Source organism: Podarcis raffonei, chromosome 3, assembly GCF_027172205.1.
Source record: "Podarcis raffonei isolate rPodRaf1 chromosome 3, rPodRaf1.pri, whole genome shotgun sequence".
Taxonomy (NCBI): Eukaryota; Metazoa; Chordata; class Lepidosauria; order Squamata; family Lacertidae; genus Podarcis; species Podarcis raffonei.
Genome location: NC_070604.1, coordinates 88,137,491 through 88,160,169, shown reverse-complemented (window position 1 = coordinate 88,160,169; position 22,679 = coordinate 88,137,491). Strand labels below are relative to the sequence as shown.

The window sequence follows — 22,679 nt, the reverse complement described above, 5'->3', positions numbered from 1 at the left end:
ACTCCCTAGATTCTTCAGCAGCCTGCCTCATCTCTGCCTCTTGGCCCTCTCCTCTCCAGCCTCCTCTTCTACTTCTGAGCCTGCACTGCTCTCTGCCCCAGGCTCTTCCTGCTCACTAAACCCTGTTGCCTCTTCAGCTGCCAACACTTCCTCCTCCCAGTCTGCTTCCTCTTCTTCCTCTGACTACGCATCGTTGTCCTGCCACCAATCCCCTGGCTCTGACCCTTCTTCCCCGGGGGGTTCCCTTGGGGTTTCCCCAGCTGGTGCTTCCTACCCATCCAGCCACTTCATTCTATCTTGTCTTCTGTAAACCCAATTACAAGGCATATTTTAAAAAAATAACAATATTTATTTTGCCCACTAAAATTATAGTTGTTGTTTTTCAAGAGCTGCTGCTATCCTGGGTTATAAGCTTAAAAAACACACCCTAAAATTCAAAGGTTGTGCTATGGCGAGTAATGTTTTAGCACAGAAAAAAGGGTCTTCATGTTTTGTAGCACAGATTTTGTTCAAATGCCAACAGTCTCGGTTAATGCCCATCTTCAGGAAGAGCACACCTATAACAGTTTATTTCTTCCATCCTCGAAACTTCCGGATGGGTGGGAACAACCAACTCCAATTGGGGCTGAGTCATAAAGGTCATGGGAAAGCCAGTGTCAAGTGTTAAGGATATGTAAGTTTTATGCAATCCACAACCCAGCTATTTCAGAATACTCACAATGAAGTAAGTGGGCGCAACCTAATACCTTTTCCTCAGTGCGTAATGAAAGTTTTATATCTTGTGATGAAATGCATTAATAATTGTGAAATACTGGAAGTTCAAATACGCTAAGATAATCTACACAAAATTAAGCTCCAAGCTCCACAAAAATACAAGAAACGTTGTGGTATCTCTGTTCAATATTCTGTCAGTTTAGTTTGGCTCACATCAACATTTACAATCACACGGGTGGACATATTTAGGCAATGTAGCCATTAAGGCAAAGTCACAAGTCTTTGAAACCCATTCTCTAAGTTGGTGGGTTTGAATCATACTATGTAGGAGCTATTAAGATTTTAACTGCAGTTAAAAATTCTACCACAAATCATAATGCTCCTGACACAAAAAGTCTTTCCAATACCCTAGCAATTGATTAAATGAAAAGTCACAGCCAATCACTGCACTAATCACAAAAACAGCTTCCTTCCAATATAACTTACCTTATCATAATTCCACCAAGGATAAATAAAATTAACTGTAGTTTTGGATCATATCCACCACTTATTATTATTTTTTATTTATAGAAATTTTTAGTGCAACCAATGTGCCAGTTTATGGAGTAACAGACAAAAAGGATCTGTGCAGGAAAGCATATTCCAGGCATGTTAGGTCCCTCCTGCTGCTGTAGTGAGTGAACAATCTCACTTAAATCCACTTCATTCCTGACTGGCTAACGGCTAATGTAAGCCTAACACTCTAGCTAGAACTGTTTTTCAGTAGTTGTTGCATTACTTTATGGTTATCAGTACTGATTTCATCAGTCAGTTTATTTCCTGGTGATATCATTTTGCAAGATCCTTCTGCGCTGTCTGCTTTGTACTTTAGTTCTTATGTAAACTGTGGATAAAGGCTGGTTTCTAAATGTGTCACAGAAAACCACCGACAAGAGTTTCTCACTTGCACACTATTAAGTACGCACAATCTTCTACATGCAATGCCAGTATTTATGTGGCGGTCCCTTACAATGAATGCAGACAAACATACAGACAAAAGAATAGTTCAAAGAAAATGAAAATATTTTCCCATGCTACTTGTCAGTTTCTGACTGAGGCTTCTATCCCATGCACATGGGAGTACGTCCCATTAGAAAAAGAAGAAAACTGTTTTATACCAAGTCAGATCATTAGTCCATCCAGATCAGTATTTTCTACAGCAGTAGTCCCAGTTCCATTGGGTCCATGCAGCCATGAAACTCTTCACTGTTGCCCACAAGCAGGGGAAAGAAAGTTATGAATCAAAATGTGCAGATACCCTTCTAAGCAATGCCTATGAAATGAGTCATTCTGGCTGGTCATGCCTGTCAGTGCTTTTCCCGTTAGTGAAGTTAAACCGCTGATTGATAATTGATTTGTTTGGACACTGGGGGATAGGAATCCCTGGGGTCCTAACGAGTTTTCCCCCTCCTCTTTAGTGCACTTGCCCTGCTTCTGTCTTATATTCTAGTAGTCCATGGAATCTTTGTAATTCCATCTTCCCCCCTAGTAACCAGAATGCATCCTTCCTGTGGTGATTTTGTCTGGGATCAGGTACTGTGCTCCAAAGAAGTTGTTTTCAGCAAATACTACTACACAATAAAGTGTGGTGGGTGTTAAACAATCACCTCCTCAAATGACAAATGCAAAAAGTAAAAACTTTGCAACACAGCTTAGCCACATGCTATAAATGTGTATTTCAGAAGTAATTATGTGTTTAATGGGGCATACTCCCAGGTAAATTGGTATAGGATGGGAGCCTAGGTCTTGCTTTAGGGATGGCAATGGGGAAATATTGTTCTTGTAACTTTAACTGCTGTATCTCCACAATGAGGACCAGCAGGACATAGCTGACTTCCAAAGGCAAACATGAAGCTGTCTGTGATGGTGAGAAGCAGTAAGGCCTGCAACTCTTTATAACTTTCTTTTATCCTTAAATGTGTGAGACCTCACATATTGGGGTGAGAATGCTAATCTTTTACTTTCCACCCAGGGTGTACCTAGTAAAACATTTACAAAGTAAGTGTGGGGAAATCATTGACAGGACTGAGCCCATGCCTGGGGGGGCGGGACTACCCACCAAACCTTAACTGTAGTCATTGAGGTTAAAGAGATGCATTTCATGATACATCGGATGAAGTGGTCTCTAGCCCATGGAAGCTTTTGCCAAAATAAAACTGGTTAGCCCTTAAAAGTGCCACAAGACTCAGTTTGTTTTGCTGCTGCAAACTAATATGATCACCCTCTGAAAAACGGAGGTAGAAAAAGCAAGCATGTTTTGTTCTTTGAGAAAATATGCTTACCTCCAAATGTTAAGTGAGAAAATATTACTCTAGATATGCTTGTTATTTTTATTATGACCTGTGGGAGGGGGACAAAAATAATTTGTGTGAGAGATTTTAGACCAAGAAACAAAACCGTTTTGGACTATAGATACTGTGATTTGAAGGTTCATTTTCTACTCATTATCTCTTAACACATTCAGGTTACCATCCAGACATGCTAAAGATATACTTACATGCTGTTCTAATTTGTGTTTATGCAGAAGTGCTTAATTTGGAACAAGACCATCTGGGTTCAAATCTGTGCCATCTACGAAGCTCAATGGGTAGCCTTGGAAAATATGCCATCACGGAGTCTTGAAATGAGCCAGCCTCAAAGCTCCCCCAAAGGGTACAAATAACTAAATTTATGGGACTTGCTAACATGTTAAGTGTGAAAAGGATTGTAGCCTTCTGTTGCTTCAGCACTGACTCAACTGCCAAAGCACGCTTGGGTTGACAATATTTCTAGGGACACTTGGAAAGCTGTGCGTGGACCTGAGAGTTTTCTGCCACAACTGTACTGACACCCAGTCTAGGGGGGTGGCACTGACTGACAGCTTCCCCCTCCTTCATCCCAGTGTTGAAATTTTAGAAGTCACCAAGGAGGAGGTTGGGGACAAAAATGGGGACCAGTGGTTTCTGCCTGTCATTGGCTCTAGTTCAACCTCCTACTGGCACCCCTGCCTTCTATCCCACCAGTCATGAGCATAGCCAAGGGAGGGGGCAGGGGGCAGCTGCCCCCCTAAAACGGGTAAATCAATAAAAATACTTAACTAACTGAGGTTCTGCCCTCCCTAACATGATGCCTGTCCCCCTTAACATAAATCCTGACGACACCCATGCCACCAGTCTCAATGAGCACCAGCCACCATTGAATTTGTAAGAGATGCTGGGGAAGCAGAATCTTTGGGTATCAGTTGCACTGATGCAACATGCCTGTCACCCACCCACTAGAGACAGAGGGTGAGCAAGCAGCCATAGGTGATTGGACTCTCTCTTTGGGAAGCTGCACCAGGGCAAAGTCAACCCACTCATGCTTAGAGGAAGGCAACCTCACCCACCATTATTATTATTTGGCAGCCAGCATGGTGCAGTGGTTAGCAATGGACTCTGATCTGGGCGACCGGCATTAGCTCACTGGGTGACCTTAAACTGGCCACGGCCTCCCAGCCTCACCTACCTCACAGGGTTGTGGGAGGATAATGTGAACCATGTACACTGCCCTGAGCTCCTTGAGAGGAAAAGGGGAAAGAAAGGGAGGGAGATAGCCGTCTGTCACTTGGTGGTGGGGCAAGGACTGGGGTGCAGCATGGAGGCCCCCACCAAAACGCACTGCTGCCAAGGGAAGCAGGCCTGGCCACTACTTTTTGTGTTTTTATCTTGTATTTTTATGCCCTGAGATCTGTGGATAAAGGATGTTATACAATTTTATTTTATTTTATTTTATTATTTTATTCATCATCATCATTATTCCTTTTCCAGCACTGCGTAAAGCATACGGATGAGCTTCAGCTCCAGAGTGATCATTTTATCTGAGATAACGAACGTGGCTACTCTTTTGAACTTTTAAATCCCCTTTTTTTTCCTTTTTTTTTTTTTTTGCCAGTGCTGAGCCTTCCTTCAGCCCTCGGAGGGCGGGAATGTGAGAGTGAAAGACAGACAGACAGGCAGGCAGACAGACACACACACACACAGACACACACAGACACACACACACTTGACGTAGGCTCCCACCCAGGTCAACGTAAGAGCAAGCAAGCACCTCGCTTAACTGCCGAGGAGCGCAGCTCACCCCGCCCAGGCGGTGGCAGCAGCAGCTAGCTCTGACCATTCCACGAGCTGGCACCGCGCAGGGCGGGCGCTCCGCTCCTAAATAGCTTTTCTCAGGGCGGGCCGGGGCCACTCTGTGCTGAGAGAGCGGGCTGGGAGAAGCTGAGAAAGAGACGGCTGTTGGCGCACGCGGCGTGGCGACCACGGCGCCCTCTCTCCGCTGCTGCCACCGCCACTGCCACGGAACGCGCCGGGACACGGAGTCCGCGCGCCACATGGGACACAGGCGGGCTGAATGAGGCTTCCCCGCTGCCTCCGTCTCTGAGGCGGGAGAACGGAGCCGCCGCCGCCGCCACCGGCCAACCGGTAACGGCTCCGCATGCGCCGCTGGTTGAGAGGAGTGGGGGAGCAGAAGGGCACCAAATTCAAACAGCGAAAGAGACGCAGGCAGAGAAAGGAGGACCGTCGGAAGAACGGATGGTTCGGTGGGGGGAAGCGACGAGGAGGAGGAGGAGGAGGAGACGGTGGGAGGAGAGCAGAATGAAGTGAGAGGCAAATAAAAAGAGGGGCTTCGGGGAGGAGGAAGGGGTGGGGAGCAGAGGCGGGCAGGCTAAGGCAAGGCAGCGCGCGAGAGTCCCTCGCATTCTCTCCAGAGGGAGCTCAGGTCTGCTCTCCGCTTCCCTCGCCAGGCACATCCCGGCGGCCGCCTCTCCTTTTCGCTGTCGCTGAGCGTCCCCCACTGGGCGCCGCCATGGTCGACAGGGGTCCCCTGCTCACGTCGGCGATCATCTTCTACCTGTCCATCGGAGCAGCGATTTTCGAAGTCTTGGAGCAGCCTTACTGGAAGCAAGCGACGAAGAGCTACAAGGACAAGAAAACGCAACTCCTCAAGGATTTCCCCTGCCTGGGCCAGGAAGGGCTGGACAAGATCCTGCAGGTGAGTTTGGGAGCGGGGGAAAAAGCTGCTCTTCAGAAAGAAATCCGATGGAGAAGTCGCTGGGCTGGGCTGGAGTGTGGCGGCTTGTCCACCTTCTGTGAACCTGCGGTCACGTTGGAGGCTTCCAAAGCGGAGGACTTCAAAGAGTACTGTATTATAAGCCTAAGCAAATGGCACCTGAGGACATGAGCGCACACGAAATAAAAAGGGGAAATACCACCCATCCCTACACACAGAGAGCCCCCCCCCTTACACGGGGGACATCATTGTCTTCCTCCTGGGGGAAGGAGCCAACCCTTTGAATGAAAGCATGGGTTATTGTTTAGCTCTGTCGGTGCGTTTCAAACCCTGCACCTCTTCCCTCCCTAAATTGCACAAACCTAACAATGCATGAACCAAATTCAAAGTACAGTAGATGAACACCAGGAGCGATCCGAGGTTGGGAGTACAAGTATGTGTTTGCAGAACAAATCGTTCTTTGAAGGGGGGGACACACACACTAAATGTGGCATTCAACGCGAAGCTCACTTGTAACAGCAGTCTTTTTATTTCATTCTCCCCACCCTTTCCGAGCCCTCTCACTGTACCCTCTCGACATACAAAGGCGTTTATCTGTTAAGCAGCGTTTAAGAACTGGACTTTCCCCAGAGTGCTCAGACTCAATTGGTTTGTCACACTCTTTCCGCTCTGTAAACTCCTCCTCAGTCATACGTTGCCGGTGGCTGTTATTGTGACTTTTCTAAGCGGCAGGCCCAGCACAGTTTTGTACTGTTTTATGTCAGCAGCAGGTGCTTAGTTTCTCGTTTCCTCTTTTTCAAATGTTGTGCAGATGTTATCAGTACAACTTTTAAGCCTGTGAGCAGGTGAAAAGCACGGAAGAGATTATAAAAAGAAAGCAAGTGCAAACAGGGAGAGAGGGGGAAACTTTGTGATGTGTCCTTGAAACATTGTGCAGTTTTAAGTTTTCTTTCAATATTTGAATGGCAAGGCTTGTATAGTAATAAGCAAAACACCTGTTTCATGCTTTGCATCTGGATAACTGAGTTGTGTGTGGGTGCATGAGTGTTTTCCTCCTGAAAGTTCAAAGGTGAACGTCTGTTTAAATTAATTCACTGGGAAATATTCCTTCCTGCAACTTCTAGCTTCTCTAGAATGTTTTCTCATTATCAGCTCAGTATGGATACTCTGGTAGATCTGAATGTGAATAGAAAGATTCCAGTCCTCAAAGAGCTCAACTTGCAGGAGCCCCATTGATTGAGCCACATGAGATCCGGAAACAAAGGATGATGCTGAATAGTTCCTGCCCTTGATCCTTTTCTTTGTTTGCCTGTCTCTTCTTATATGCTTCATAAGCTCCATTATGTGGAAAGTTTGCCTTGCACTTTTGTTAAGCTCTGGCTTGCACAGAGTGTGAGGCCAGACAGTAAAATAAAGAACTGCAGGATTCTTGTTGCAGCTGTATAAAATATCATTTAGGCTGAATCCTCACTGAACTTCTAGTAGTATGTAGCAGTGGACATGTTACTGATTCTGGAACAGAGTCTTGCAGCACCTCTGAAGGCTAGTCTTTATTGCAGCATAAGCTTTTGTAGACCAGCTTTTGTCTGTCCTATGCATGAAACACTGTCAGTTTTGAAAGCTCCTGTAACTGTAAACCCCTCAGGGCAGGTACCTGACCCTTTTTGTACCCTGTAAAGCACCGTGTGCATTGATGATGTTATAATAACTAGCATGTATGTATGTATTACATATACAGGTATAGCTGGAAAATTATAAAAGAGGGAGGCCAAAATGTCATGAAATACAGGAAGGTACAGGCATTCTGTGGTGTGTGTGTGTGTGTTTAGAAAAGCTTGTTCTTCTGGCGTATTCATAGCACTTTCATCTGCTGCTGAAGTTGAAAAGGGCAACGGAAATGCTCAAGGGCCTGGAGACATTCGTCCTATGTGGAAAGGTTGCAACATCTGACGAAATGGTACAGAAGGGGGCACATGATAGAGGTATATAATGGTGTGAAGACAGAGAAGTATTTCTAGCCTTCCTCCTAATACAAGAACCCAGGGTTATCTGATGATGCTGATTGGTAGGAAATTCACCAGGGCTCTTCTTTATGTTCTTAGTGTTTGTGGGTGGAATTAAACGTGCACTATTACAAGCGTTCCATCTGCACAAGCAGAAGGTTTGTCAGATGGAATGATTCCACCCTTCTGCACTGTTCTGGAGGTTCTTCTGACACAGACACCCCCAAGCCAATTGTGGGGAGGTGAAAAGCCTGTGTGCAGGGCTTCCATGGAAAGGGTCATTGGTATATATCTTATTCCTCCTGTGCTTCATCACTTTGAAGTTAATATAACTGTAGAGGGTTATGCAATAAGGGTCAATAAATTTATACAGCCCGGGCTGCATGTCTGTCTATCTGTTTTCACTTGTTTTGGGGCATACATGGAATGAATCCAGTTTTCCAATTTGAAAAAAGGATGGATGGGCTTACAATAAATTCACTCATTGTTATCATATAGCATTGCTTTTATTGAAGTCAAAATGAAAATATTCTGACCACTGGATTCACTGGGATAACATTCCGTAATGTGAACTGAGCTAGTCATGGCTAGTTTTCAGAGGAACTAGTTGCTTGGCTTTAGAGGAAAATCAATCAAGTTTATTTAAAAACAACAACAACGTGAAAAGTACCTCTTCAGCATGGGATGGAAATTCAAAAAAACCTGTTGGCATTTACCTTCCTTTTCATTGGAAATGGGTTTTGTGTAGTTGTTGAGCTAAATAATTTCTCAGTATTTTGCCTGAGGGGTCATTGTCACCAAATTTTATAACACTGTAAAGCTATGATCATTCGCCTTCCATGTATAAGATGTTGCACACAGAATATGCTTCTTGATCTTGCACAATCATTGCTACATGTTCCTATAAGTAAAAGTTTCGGAGGCTTCCTGTTCAAGGGGCTAGAACTTCCTCTTTCTTTTTCAAAGTTCTTCTTCAGCAGAATTCAGAAATGCTGCTGGTACATCTATCTCCTTCCCCTTTTGCTCATGTTGTGCCCATGCTTGAATCCCTTCATTGATTTCCACTTGCCTTTGGTTTTCCCCAACCGTACTCTGTCCTGTATGTACTGTTATCTGTTTCTCTCCACTCTATTACAGTGAAGTCTCATGTCAGGTTTCTATTTCTTGTATCCTGTTTTTAGTTAGGGCTCTTCATGTTTTAATTTGAAATTGTGCAAAGTTACTAAATGTTCATAGGCTGCAATCTTACATGCATTTAGTTGGGAGTAAGCTGACATCTAAGTAAACATGAGTAGGGTCTGGCTATGTATGTGTGTTCTTCATTGCTGAGGATGCAACTGAGATAAAATACCCAGTTTAGGGGGATATTTGTCACTTCTCTTGTGACCTGACTCTACCTCTTCTGCTGACATTGCAGCATCCATCATGCTGCCATGCTGCACAAAGTGCTACTCCATGGGCTAGGATGGAAGTAGTGAGAAGTGTGGATTACTGCTGACCCGTGAATGTGCAGCGCTGGCTCTATCACTGAGCACAGTGAAGCAGCCAACTCTGAAACTGGCAGCATGGTGTTGGAGGGCAGAGCCCTGCACACTAAGCTAGCCTCTCAGGTGTAACTCCATCACCAACATTGAAGCAAAATTCAAATGCCAGTCCAGCCAGCTTCTGTACATGGAATAGGGAGTGCCATCTCTTCCTTTGCCTTAGGCAGAAGCTTGAACCAGCTCTGGGATTATGATTTAGAACACACATAGGCCTAATTCAGTCTTAACGGTCTTCACTTATGAATAAACCACAGTGAACATTGTGCTTACTTCCCCTTTTCACCCATCAGGAGATCAGTTTTATACTAACCACAGTTCTCTGTTATGTCCTGACTAAAGTTTTACGTTTGTTAGAACAAACCAGGATCTGCAATCATGATTTAATTCTGGCTTATTTTCACTAAACAAACAATCCACAGTTCCATGAATTCAGACATAGTGAGGAACTCTGGTTTGTTTAAAAAAAAAAGCAAGCAAAAGTTTTTCTCCAACTCAGAGGCACACCCAGAAAGGGAGAAGAGGGGGTAAAGGTGCAAACTGGATACACATTCGCATAGTGGGAAACCATAGCTTCTATTACGTCTGATATTTACCCCTGTATCAGGGACTGGCTGGAGAGGATTGGTAGGAAGTTGTAAGAATGGGTGATGCAAATCATGTATATGGTAGCGCACATAAATTCATTGCATTGTACTGTAGTAACTGAACCTTCTGTTCCCATTGGGTTCACTGAGGGTTACTCTGAAGTAAGTTTGCTGAGAATTTTTAAAAAGCTCATATGTTGTTACAAGGAAGGGCAAGTCTATACTAACTGGTGATGTGTGAACTGCTATTTCAAAGCTTAGCATTAATGCTACCCTACCCCTTAACTGCTTAGAGGTTTTATTACAATCAAGCAATATATGCTCAACACTAAATACATGCAGCAGAAATTTAACAAAATAATTTGTTACATTTCACATCAGTACTGCAATCACAAAATCTACCCCTTTGTATTTCATGTCCTTTTTCTTGCAATGCCCCTCGTTCCTATACTCGCACATCTTCCAACTGATTATAGTAGTTCATATGTCTGAGGAGGTAGACACAAAAACGTAGGCCATAATGGATCTGTTAATCCTGAAGATTTGAGAGAAGACCTATGTATTTTGGCAATATACTCTTCAGCCTTTGTAGTTATTCCCTCTGAAACAGCTGAAAATTCTCAGCCTCTGATTCCTCTTGTATTGACATGACTTTGACTTGTGAAACTGAAGTGAGAGGCTGCCATAAAAAATATGATTGTAAAAAATCATTATAAATGCAAAATGGCTTAATTGGGTGTGTTAAATCTTGATGGAGTTGATCAGCTTGGAACTCAGATGCAGATCCTGCATTTAATTTTGTTTGCTTGCCATTTTTTTTTTACTTTGTTGTTGTTCAAAGATGCATTGGAGAGGTCCCTGTTACCCTATTGTGTAAAATTGTTTAGCCAAGAATCATAGCATGTGTCCAATAGGAGTTATACTTCCAAACATTAAAAAATAAGTAGCCAGTAACTGTTTACACACTTTGGTGAGTGAAACAGCTGAGACACTTGTGAATTTTTATTTCCTGGATAATTATTAAGAACTTGGGAAAGTGGAATTGGCTGAGAGCAGGTTTTCTTCCTTCCTGGCATAACTGCCAAACTAGTATTAATAACTAAATGGGACAAGACCCTATTTTCAAAAAAATGGAAGCAAAGTGCTTTCTTCCCTGGAGTAAAAACAGTTACAGGAAGTTGAGGATGCACCCCAATGCCTTCCTGTGTAGACTTCTGTCGTCGCTGGAAAATTTTGGGTTCCATATTTCCAGACACAGACCCTTGAGGTGCCACTAAAGCAAATCACCCTACTCATGTTATGAACAACCACTGAGTCACAGAAACATGGGTAGCTTGTTGCATCATTTCCTTGGTTCTGTGTCTTGCACAAATTAGAAATTGTGCACCTCTTGTCTTCCTCTTTCTCCCCCCTCCCCTCCGCCTTTCTTTCTATAGCGTTTGTCACGTACCAATTTATTTTTCAACAAGAACTTGATTACATGTTATATTGCTATGTCAATTAAACAGATGTTAACATCTGCATTGTTGCTGATGGAGGAAGAAGAGAGGAGCAGGCACACCACACTCCCAATAACAGTATTTAACCTGTGGCCTTCAAGATATTGTTAGACTACAGCTCCTATCAGTCCCAGTTTGCATGGCCAATGGTCAAGAATGATGGAAGTTGTAATCCAACAACATTTGGAGGGCCAAAGTGTCCCAGCTCCTGCCATACTTGCTTTGAGGAAGGAATGTTTCCACCTTCATTTATAGCAAGAAGCTGTAGAATGGCTTTCTTTTCGCCACATCTCAATAAGCATTTATATTGTTGTTGAGCAAATGAGATTTTTTCCCTCAGCAAGTGAGCCATTGCAATTTGGAGTGCTGTCAAAATTATTATAATTATTAAAATGCATATACTGCCATTCATCCAAGGATCACAGGGCAGTTTGCAGTATTCTATGTAGCTCAGCAAATGCCATGGGCATCTTATTTCCTAAATGCATATGCCATTTAGGACCGGAACATCCAAGATCCTGCCTACAAGGAGGGGTGTAAGGGCTGAAGTAAATTAAGATGAATACAGAATTTGCTGTGAAACTAATTTGCTATTCCTTGGAGTGCGACTGCTTCCCCTATCATACATGGGAGCACAATTCATCCAGCTTTTTAAAAAAAGAGTGGAAGTCAGCAAGATGACTCCTGGCATCTTTTGTTTTTATTGATTATATAATGAAAACTTGTCTTTGAATTAAGAGTTGCAGGACTTATCTCCAAAAGGATGGAGTAGCAGCATGACTTCATTGTCTGGATAAGCTCTGTCTCTCAACCCCATGACTAGTATAAGTCCCTTTTCATGCATGGTGTGTAGATATATTCAGTGGAAAGCCTACATATGTAGAGGTCTGTAGGGCTAGCCATATTACATTTTACATTTCTACTATTTTGATACCCTCACTCCAACTTCTGTCTGACATACACTAAAGCAGATTGGCCAAGAGCTGAGCCAGTTATATTTCAGACAGTGAGTTAAGGACAATGGCTATCATGACCTTTCAAGATACATACCATTGATTGTCCCAGTTGGATAAGGGGTGGGGGTGGGAAGAAGCAGCTGCAGGAAGCCTAGATAAACCTAAATGTGAACAACAAGTTTGTGGCTTCTTACAAAGAACAGGATGCTATCTTCGCCAGAGCGGTCTCTTACCCCACCCTTGATTTGCTTCTGGGTACTTTAAAAAAGACATAAGAAAGAACAAGAAGAAGAGGAAGCACAACATCTATATCCAAGTAAATGTGTAAGTATCTTGTACACTCTTGGTGGAATTGAAGCAACATTAACTCCTCCTGAAACTTGGAAAGAACTACTGAGATATCTTCAGTTCTAGGACAACGCCTGAGAGAACCACTATTTCTGCCGTTTGCACTATGCAATCCATTATTTACTTAATTCATTTACCTGAAATCTGCTTTAATCTCGTCCCAAGTTGTTCAGTAATAATGCCTTGGTATTAGTTAGGTATTAGTAACAACACACTGAAGATAGCCCAGTACCGAATAGGCAGCCAGAGCAGTTTCCTCAATGCAGATGTAATTATGTGCTGCATTTAACAACTTCACTGCAGTATCCTGCAGCAGCTTCCAGACCAGTCTGAAGGGAAGCCCCCCAGAAAGCACATCATAGTTGTGCAGTTGTGAGGATACCAATGCATGGATCATGGTGGCCAAGCTAGCCCTCTTTAGGAAAGGACATACTTGGTGTACCAGCCTAAGTTGATGGTAGGTGGTCCTTGCCAAAGAGGTTGCTTGGTCCTACAATGACAAAGATTGATTCAAGAGGACCTGAAAGCTATGTAGCCATTCTTTCAGAGGGAATGCAGCCTCATCCAGAACTAGCAAGCTCACGAACTCCTGGACTTAGCTATTTTGTCAAAACTTCCAGAAAGACTTTGACACATAGTTACAATTTTACTTAATGCCCCCCCCCCGAAATGTATCAGTGGCAGACTTAGACTTGCAAATTTCAGTGGCATCCTGTGCAATGCCAAAAATTGGTCGCGTGCACATACCGCCTCTCAACATACATTCTATAAGTCACTGTTGCGGCGCCCTCTCAGCTCTGCCCCCAGTGTGGGCAAACTGGTCGTGCTCCCCTAAATCCACCTCTGAATATATGCAGCAGTGTTACATATTTTCTCCAATTGAGATGTACAGCTAAGGTCAATCATGTAATAGTAGTAGTAACATGAAATGTTTAGGGAGTAGCCAAGCTTCCATTTTACAGACATCTTAAGAATGCATATCCAGACCTCCTCCAGTATGGACAGCTGCTTACTTGGACAGAAGTCCCAACAGCTGCTCTCTTTTTTCTGGCCCACACATCATTGAGTCGATCCAGTTTCAGGCTTTATGATGCAACAGCGCTTGCAGCTGCACTTGTTTCAAAAGAAGGGTGTTACATTTTCAGTGGTTCCTGAAAATACAAAATTGGCTAAAAGAAAGAAGTTTGAGACAGCCGTTTCCTGCACTGTTGAGGTGGGGAGGGATAATATTTATTTATTTTTGTACTAAGCAGATGTAAAAGCTACAGAAACTGAGGACAGGGAGAAAAGAGAGCAATTAGTAGAAATTTGCTGCTTCCAGCAAAATGCGTCCTCCTGGTCATATTTTTCAAGGGCACGTTTGCCTATCTTAGCTGCTTGCATCTAATACAGATCTTAGTAAGAGCAGATCATGTTAGTTCTTTGAATGGCTTATCAGCACGTGCAGCTAGGCCTGTCATATGAAGCCCAACCACAAAGCAGCAACAATTTCCGTGAAGCCTGAAGTTCTGAGTGCAGAAGTATATCCTGCAGGCACAACCCGGCGCTAAAAGCAAGACTGTTCAATACTGCACTCCACCATGGGGTTAGTGGTATGCTACTAACTAGAGGATGTGATTGCATTAAGGTACAGTATCACAGTGGCACAGTCCTTGTGCATATGCAGTCTTTGTGTTTATTTTAATGTAAAGAAATTGCAAAGCTCACTTGTCACTGTAAGGCTTGGTTCTAATAGTACACTGAAACACTTTCTAGGGCTTTCTGTACAGTGGTACCTTGGTTCTCAAGCTTAATCCATTCTGGAAGTCCATTCCAAAACCAAAGCGTTCCAAAACCAAGGTGCGCTTTCCCATAGAAAGTAATGCAAAACGGATTAATCTGTTCCAGACTTTTAAAAACAGCAATTTAACATGAATTTTACTATCCAACGAGACCATTGATCCATAAAATGAAAGCAGTAATCAATGTACTGTACTATAAAATAAATAAGACAGTATTGTAGTATTGTGCTTTCATGAGCTTTTCGCGTGTATCTGAAGAAGTGTGCATTCACATGAAAGCTCATACCAATAACAAACTTAGTTGGTCTCTAAGCTGCTACTGGAAGGAATTTACATAATATGTCATTTGACTAGCCTGTTTGTGTCTTTGTAAGAACAATAACAGCATTTCAAAAAGTTTCTGTAGCAATCATATCAAGACTTGTAGCTGGTTACATGTTACCTTTTCTGAAGAACCACAGACGGAAACCCCCCTTTCCTTTTTCTTGCCTTCCGTAGTTATTTTGTTACTAGAACCCATGACAGCACAGGAAGTAGGTTTATTTTACACAGAGCCAGACCTTAAATAGCATTCTTTGCAACCCCCCCCCCCAAATATTGAAATTCAAATAAATTAGGAAAATGGCAGTTAGAACTCAAGCTACATCCTTGAAATAGTATATCCTCTTTCCAGACAGAACAGAGTAAAACCTCCTAACTGACAAATAACAGATTTGTATGAGTTAAGTTCTAGCCCCACTTACCTGAGACTAAGGGCTCATCCTCACTTGCCTTTTGCCTCACTCTTTCCAAGCAGAAGTCCATACTTTAACACTCCAAGCATGCATTTATTTATTTATTTAGCCCTGCGCTTCCCTTGGGAAAACCACTCTGTACAGCTAAACCAGAGCAAATGTCAATTCTGGTTTTCTGGAGGTGGATGTTTATAAGCCCTAAGCCTTATTGAATTCCACACGACTTCCATTTGAGTAGATATCATTAGCTTGTACTGTAAGACTGATTGTCCTACTAATTATAATGAAACAAACTTGTTCCGTTTTCCCATAAGTTACACCTTGGTATCCAAATGCAGTTTAGACAAACCTTTGCACTTTTAATGCAAGTTATGTGTCAAAGCCTCAACATTAATCTGTATTTAAATTATATTAAATTAACATAATTCAATTTAGGGCTATTAACCACATTAAACTGAGAGCAGCACATGACTCATTTGTAAAGCACTGTTAAATGTCCAAGCAGCTTTTTATTTCTTCTCATTCAGCTTCATTTTATCTAAACTCCCAGGGGAATGAAGAGGAGAACATCTCATGCTTTAATTAGCAGAAGTTTCTCTCAATGAGAATACTATGCATTAGGTCTGATTTGGGCTATATGGAGCACACCAAAGCTTTAGGGAGCAATTCAGTGCTACCACTAATCCTCTATTGCTGGCAGTCCTCCTGACCACATCAGAGTGGGGCCAGATAAGGCCCTGTCTTTTATGTGGACTTGGATAACCGAAGTTTGATAATAAAGGCTCTATTTTGTGCCTTAGTTAAGCTTTTGAAAAATGTAAGTTCCTGAATATGGAACTTACATATGGAATATGCTGGCATTTTCAGGGTCTTGTGCCATTAAAGTGAAAGTACGCAAGGAGGCATCTCTCTCTACCTCCTTCAGCAGCCTTAAAACAGAACCTCACTTTTTCTACTTGGGTACACATATCCGCGTATGAAATACACACATACGTGATCCAGCAAGTTTGAAGACCAGCTGTGCAGAATTGGGTGTGCTTCTTGCTACCACCCGCAACTGCAAAATCCTCTGGAGCAGTGTTGGGAAAGAACTGGGATGATGCTACTGAGTTTTATTGTTTGTTTATAAAGTTTAATATCCCACTCTTGAGAACTGAAAAGCCTTGCAGTTAAGGATTAAAAATGAGGAACCAGTGGAAGCAGATAATAGGATGCAACCCGAAAAGAGACACAAACTGAAAATGAGATACAATTTGCATGTAAAGGTTCACATGTGAACTAAAGCTGTATCACCCATGCAATACAACTGGTGTTACAACTCCAGATTCTTTGCACTATAAGACAGTGTGCTTGTTGTGCAGAATCAAAAGCAGATTACAGTACATTGGGGGGGTGAAGAGATTTTTTCCAGTTATCCATGCTGTTTCTTAAACCATCTGTGTTGACTGAACATGTCTCTTTAACTACAATTAATGACTCCTCTAAAATAGTTATCTAAATTGCTGTTTCATGACACAGTAACCAGTTACTGGTTTGGCAATACTCACCCTTGGATAGTTTGTTTAGCTGCTTCTCCTTTTTTAATTATATGGGGTGGATGTTCTCTTGGATTTTGTTTGGTTTACATGTAGGACAACTAGATGGAAACTCACTATGAAATGAGGAACTTGCTGTTTCCAGCTGAAAATAAAGATTTTGTAGATTCAGTGTATTGTACCTACAAGTGGAGTCAACAGCGGAGCATGTGAGTCAGATACCTCCTCTCTTTGAGTGGGAGTGTGTCTAGTTTCGGTGTGAGGTCTAGTTTAGTGGGTGGGCATCCTATGTTTTTCCATATGCTGTTTCATTTCATCTCCCACCAACCTCATCGCCAATGATCAGGGATTATGGGAGTTGTTGTCCAGCAACATCTAGAGGGTCACAGGCTAGCCAGCTTTGCTTTAGATACTTGTAGTCTAAACTGGGAAGTAAATACTGCTGGGGTCAATATGGCTTGCCCAAGTAAGTGTGCACAGGATGGTAGCTTTAGGTAATTTTTTAGGAGGAACAACAATCGAAATTGCGGTCCATTGTTGTTGTTCTTAAGAATTCAATAAGATTCCAGAGCTTTCAGGAACAGAAACCTGCAGCTGCCTGTGTGGGGTTTGTTTGGCACATCAGGTTAACTTACTTTGAAATATGTTAGCTTGCATGAGTATTGACTGTGCCTTTTTATTTATATTTACATTTTATAGCAGTATACATTGCCTTTCAACCAATAGGCCCTTGATGTGGCTGTTTAGAGTGTTTTCTCATTTCTGTTAAATACTTTCACCGCTTGAATTTTATCTGTTGATAAGATACTAAGAGTGTGGCAATTTCAGACGGGACGGGGGCTTAGCTCTATAAAGTGAGCCATCTTGCTGTTTTAAAGCCAAATCATTTTTGTACTTTGAATTCGCCAGTTTGGGGTCATCACAGTGTTTTGAAGTACGTATAGTAGAAAAGGGCTGACACGCGGGGAAAGATTCTTCTTTTAAAATAACATCCCACAAAAAAGAAGGTTGTCTTGCCACAACAGTGGTTCTGATTTCCCAGGATATTTTTCCATTTTCTCTAAAATACTGAATCCTTGTTCTCCGTGCCAAGGGGAACACTGAAGCAATGAAAGTGTGTGCTTGTGTCTTGGGAGGAGTCCTGTCCTCAGGCAGACATGCTGTGTTTGGTCAATTACTCTTCTGTAATTTTCCATGCACCGCGTATAAACATCACAGAATTCTGCAAAACTTCATTTGCCATCTGTCTTGAAAAACCAAGCTATCATTTTTCAGAAGAACAAATATCTATCTGCTGATAATTGAGCTAGTAGATGTTTGCAAAACTCTGCAGGGAAAACAAGATGTAATATTCTTTTGTATTTGACTTTGATTTAAGATCACACTATTTCAACAGAAGTTATCAATACTGGTGTCCATTTTTTTGTTATACTTCTATGGTTTTGAAGGCTGTGAATTCTCTTTTAGGCAACTGAACTCCAAGCTTCTTGTCTTGAAGCAGTGTCTATGTTTTCCTTGTGTTTGAGCTTTTGGGGATTAACTATAAATAAATTTTGTATCTAGGAGCACAGGCATCATTTGTACTTCTCATCCTGATACACAGGCCGCATATATCACACCAAGTCAAACTATGGTTTTATTAACTCAGAATTTGTGAAACAAGCCACGCTTAAGCCACAAACCGTTCAACCAACCAACCAATCCTAGGTCTGTTTTGTTATTCATTGACTTGTTTCCTCCCCCCACTTTCCTCTCCTTGCTCTCCTGAAAGCCATTGAGGTACCCTGCTCTTGCTCACTGGATCACAGTACCCCTTCCCATTGGCCAGCTGCTAGAGAGGAGGTGTGGAAATTTTCTCTTGAGTGCTTCATTTGCTCTTGTCAATGGTTAATTCCCCACCTTCTCCTATCAAAGAAATACCTGGAGTTCTTAGCAGTACACAGTTTCTTAACCCTTTTACTTGCCCCACTTTGCTGCTGCAATGTTTATTGGCTTTATTTCCCCAGCTGTGCTTTATAGAAAATTTAGGGAGAGTTAAAGACCACAAAGCACATCCTTGCTTAATGCACACACTGGCATCCTAGTTCACCTAGGTCAGTGAAAGTGTGACATGATTATTGTGTCTGCTGCTACCTGTGTGAATTGTTTTTGAAACCTTGAACAGCAGGTATCTGGCACATAAACATGACTTGAAACCCTTCCCTACAGGTTAAAGAGGCATGTAATAAAGCTGCATTTAGTTGCAATCTTTCAACAGTGCAATCTTTCAACAGTGCAAACACGGACTAAGAAAATAATTCAAAAAGGTCCCTTTTAAGTTTTCCTCTCCTATGCATGTTGCAGCTGTGAAACAAAAGCCACATTGGTAGGGATACTGATATTGTTACCAGGCAGAGTTGGCAGTGACGATGGCTTAGCACTGAGAGCAATTTTGCTTTACAGCTGCTCTTGCGTAGTGTCTCTGCTTGGTGGGCAATTTCGATTGTCAAATCACACTTAAAGCATAGCTAAGGAAGTCCCCATGTTTGGACATAATGTTAAATCATAGTTAAGTTCAGTAAGCCAACAAATATCCATGGCTTATCTCCACTAATGAACCATAGTTAATAAGCTATAGTTAAGGCACTGGGCTTGGTTTGCACATAATTCTAAACCATGGTCCATGCAAATCAGGCCACATCAATTAGGGTTTTAAGTTGTACTCTGACAAATGCGACACTGGGATAGCCACATTTTAATGGTAGTTCATTTAAATATTTTGATTTTGTGCAGATTTTATAATATGCTTTAACACTTTAAATAGAATTCTGTACTGAAGAAATCTGCCCACACCAAATTGTTCGGTTTTCTGACAGCAGGCTGTTTCTCAACAGCTGCTTGTTTGTCTTTAACCACTGTTGACACTGATTTCTGTTTTCTGTTCTGAAGTACTCTCCAGACTTCATGGCAGGGAGATAATTCTTGGCTGTTTTAAATGGGAGGAAATCATCCAAATTTGGAAGGCCATTCCCCACCCCCACTCCAGTTGTCTCAGAAGTAAAACATGTCCATTGTGTAATTATGTCAACTTGCAGAATTAGTATCTGTTAAGAGGACTGGTAATCAGTCATAGCTCTTCTAGTCAAGGATGCTTGTAACTTATTAACTAGAAATGGCTTCTGCAGTCGGGGGGAAAAGAAATAGAAAGTAAGTTCAGTGTTAAACCAACATGTAAGGATGGAATAATTGTGCTTTCATCCTAGCTTCTGCTTATTTGCTCTGACATCATGCAATTAGGTCAAAAGTTCAAGGATGACAGTGATTTGCTCTGGGTGTGATCCAGCAGTCTGTGATGCCTGGTAACCTTTTGTTGGCAGTATGGTGTTCATTTGCACTGTAAGCTGCAGGACAATGGACAAACAGAGGACCCAATTTATAGTTGCCAATTTACATGCCATGATTTAAGTTTTCTTTTATCTTTTTTGTTAATGCATGTGAGGACAGCATGCGTAACCTTTCCCTATTGCAATGTCTTCATGAACATAGGTTCATATAGTAATGAGTTTGTGGATGCCAGATCCTCCCCTAAATTCCTGGGTCTAGTGGTTCTTGGTGTTTAATCAATGCTTAGAGTGTTAATCTGGGTTGCCAGGTGTTGAATTTAGCAGTGTCAAAATACAGGTCAAACCAGTTTTTCAGTGCTCAGGAAATCACCTGTGAGAAGAGCCATAATGGAGAACAAAAGAAAGGTAATCGGCAACCAAAGAAAGCAGATACGCTGTGCTGGACAGCAGATGGGTGTGAGCAGAGTTGTATTTGGATTGCAGTTGGTTGGGATATGGTCTAGAGAGAGAGAAATGCCAGGCTGTTAAATGCAGCAAGCTGAGCAGAGGGTCAGAGAGACATCATTTCTTTTTGGATCCAAGGCTGCAGCAATGGGAAAAACAGGACCCTCTTGGAGTGTAATGCTTTGAACCCTTCCATCATCATAGGCTCAGGTTGTATATGTGTGTGATTATCATAAAGACACCACAGTCTCTGCTGTGCCTCAGTTCCAAAGGAAACAAGAACCCTGGGTAAGCAACTGGACCCCTGGAATCTCACACCACTCAGAGACTAAAATGGTGTGCAACAACATGTTGTCAGATACTGCTGGCTTGCCACCACAATGCAATCTTCTTTATGTTTTCTGGTAGCATTTTATCAGTAACCTATGAAGAAACAGATTAGGGAACCACATAATTTCCCAACGAGGAATCAAAAAGAAGTATTTAACATATAGTAAATGTATGTAAAGATATCCTTTGCTTCTAAAGCTGCCTGTAACATTGGCACTGCAGCAGGATGGTTTTAGCTTGTTTTAAACAGCTATTTATGTTGAGTGCCAACATTAACTGCTCTGATTCTGCCCCCAGCTTAACAGTGCAAAGTTCAGACTTGTTCAAAGGAAAACCAATTGCTGCAGATCCTTTAAGATCCAGGTATCCTTTAAGCTTAATTGTTACCATCTTCACTTTACATGCATATTCTAAAACCTGGTTTATTTGTTTGTTTATTAGATTTTTTACCCACTCCTTCACCATGGTATACAATAATAGAAACAATTACAATTCTAAAACGCATAAAACCATTCCAAGTGGAACAGAAACATTTGCCTTGTTCATTTTAGTTTAGTTATGCCTCGTATCTCAGGTCATGCTTTATTCCTTTCCCTGGAGCCTGAGTAATTCCAGCATTCAGTGCAATGGAAACTGCTCTTGTTTTGTGGGCTTCTGGTGAGTCTCACTGAGGTAGTGGTGGGAGATGATACATATGTTTTGGCTTTTACATTTTTTTTATTTTTATTGCACTGAAGTTGTTGCTCACCCTTTGATTAATAAATAGTGCTTGTAACAGAGCTGTCGTTAGGACATACAGTGGTACCTCGGGTTAAGAACTTAATTCGTTCCGGAGGTCCGTTCTTAACCTGAAACTGTTCGTAACCTGAAGCACCACTTTAGCTAATGGGGCCTCCCGCTGCCAGAGCACAATTTCTGTTCTCATCCTGAAGCAAAGTTCTTAACCCGAGGTACTATTTCCGGGTTAGAGGAGTCTGTAACCTGAAGTGTATGTAACCTGAAGCATATGTAACCCAAGGTACCACTGTATAGATATATAGATAGACAGATATAATCACAGAGGCTGGTGATGAAGCAGAGTATAGCTACTATGAAACATGACTCCCCTCCCTCTCCCATTTCCTTTTTAAAAAATGGAGAATTCCTAAATCTCTGGCAAATCTGCTGGTAGATAAAACAACAAAATCTTGGACGACATCTCCTCCCTCCCTCTCCCGCAGCAATCAGAAGTAAAACTATGCCCAGTGTGTGTAGTTCTGTTACATAAGAAATAAACAAGAAACCAAGCAGCATTTACTTGCATGCTTTAGATTTCAGACTTTGCCACAAGCTCTGGGCGCTTTGTTAGGTAAGAAACAGAGGTTTGTTCAGATGCAAGTCTAGGCTGCTGGCATAGTAAATAACAGACGAACAGCAATAAATGAGACATCGTGCCTTGAAGCCCCAAAATATGTGAACACTCAGTAGTACTGTTATATAAATGCTACAAAAACGATCTGAAAGAGCAAAGCTGTTCTCTCAGAGTATGATTTGGTTTCTTGGTGCTTTTTGCATTAAAAAGCCATTATTGGGGAGGAACAGCAGGGGAGGCTTTTGTCTTCATAGCCAGCTGTAGACTTCCCAGAAGAACCAGACCGCCCAAAGTTGAATCAAGGATCTTGGACTACATACACTCTGATCCAGCAGGAGTTGTTATATATATTTGTGTTGCTGAGATGTAGATTTTATTATCCACTTGCTTATTAATCAGTTGGTAGGTTTAACAGTTAGCCCAAATCTAGCTATATTTATTCCAATGTAGGCCCTACAGATTCCAG

At 42.1% G+C, this 22,679-nt stretch overlaps 1 protein-coding gene across 1 annotated transcript in view; it reads left to right on the top strand.

Annotated features, from left to right (window-relative positions):
• Window positions 1-4,821: 4,821 nt before the first annotated feature.
• KCNK5 (potassium two pore domain channel subfamily K member 5) overlaps window positions 4,822-22,679 on the top strand; it is a 35,812-nt gene continuing 17,954 nt past the window's right edge. Inside the window, exons 1-2 of the mRNA XM_053382932.1 lie at window positions 4,822-5,192; window positions 5,516-5,763. Coding sequence (XP_053238907.1) covers window positions 5,578-5,763 — 186 coding nt within the window. The 5' untranslated portion in view covers window positions 4,822-5,192; window positions 5,516-5,577. The remainder of the gene's footprint in view (window positions 5,193-5,515; window positions 5,764-22,679) is intronic.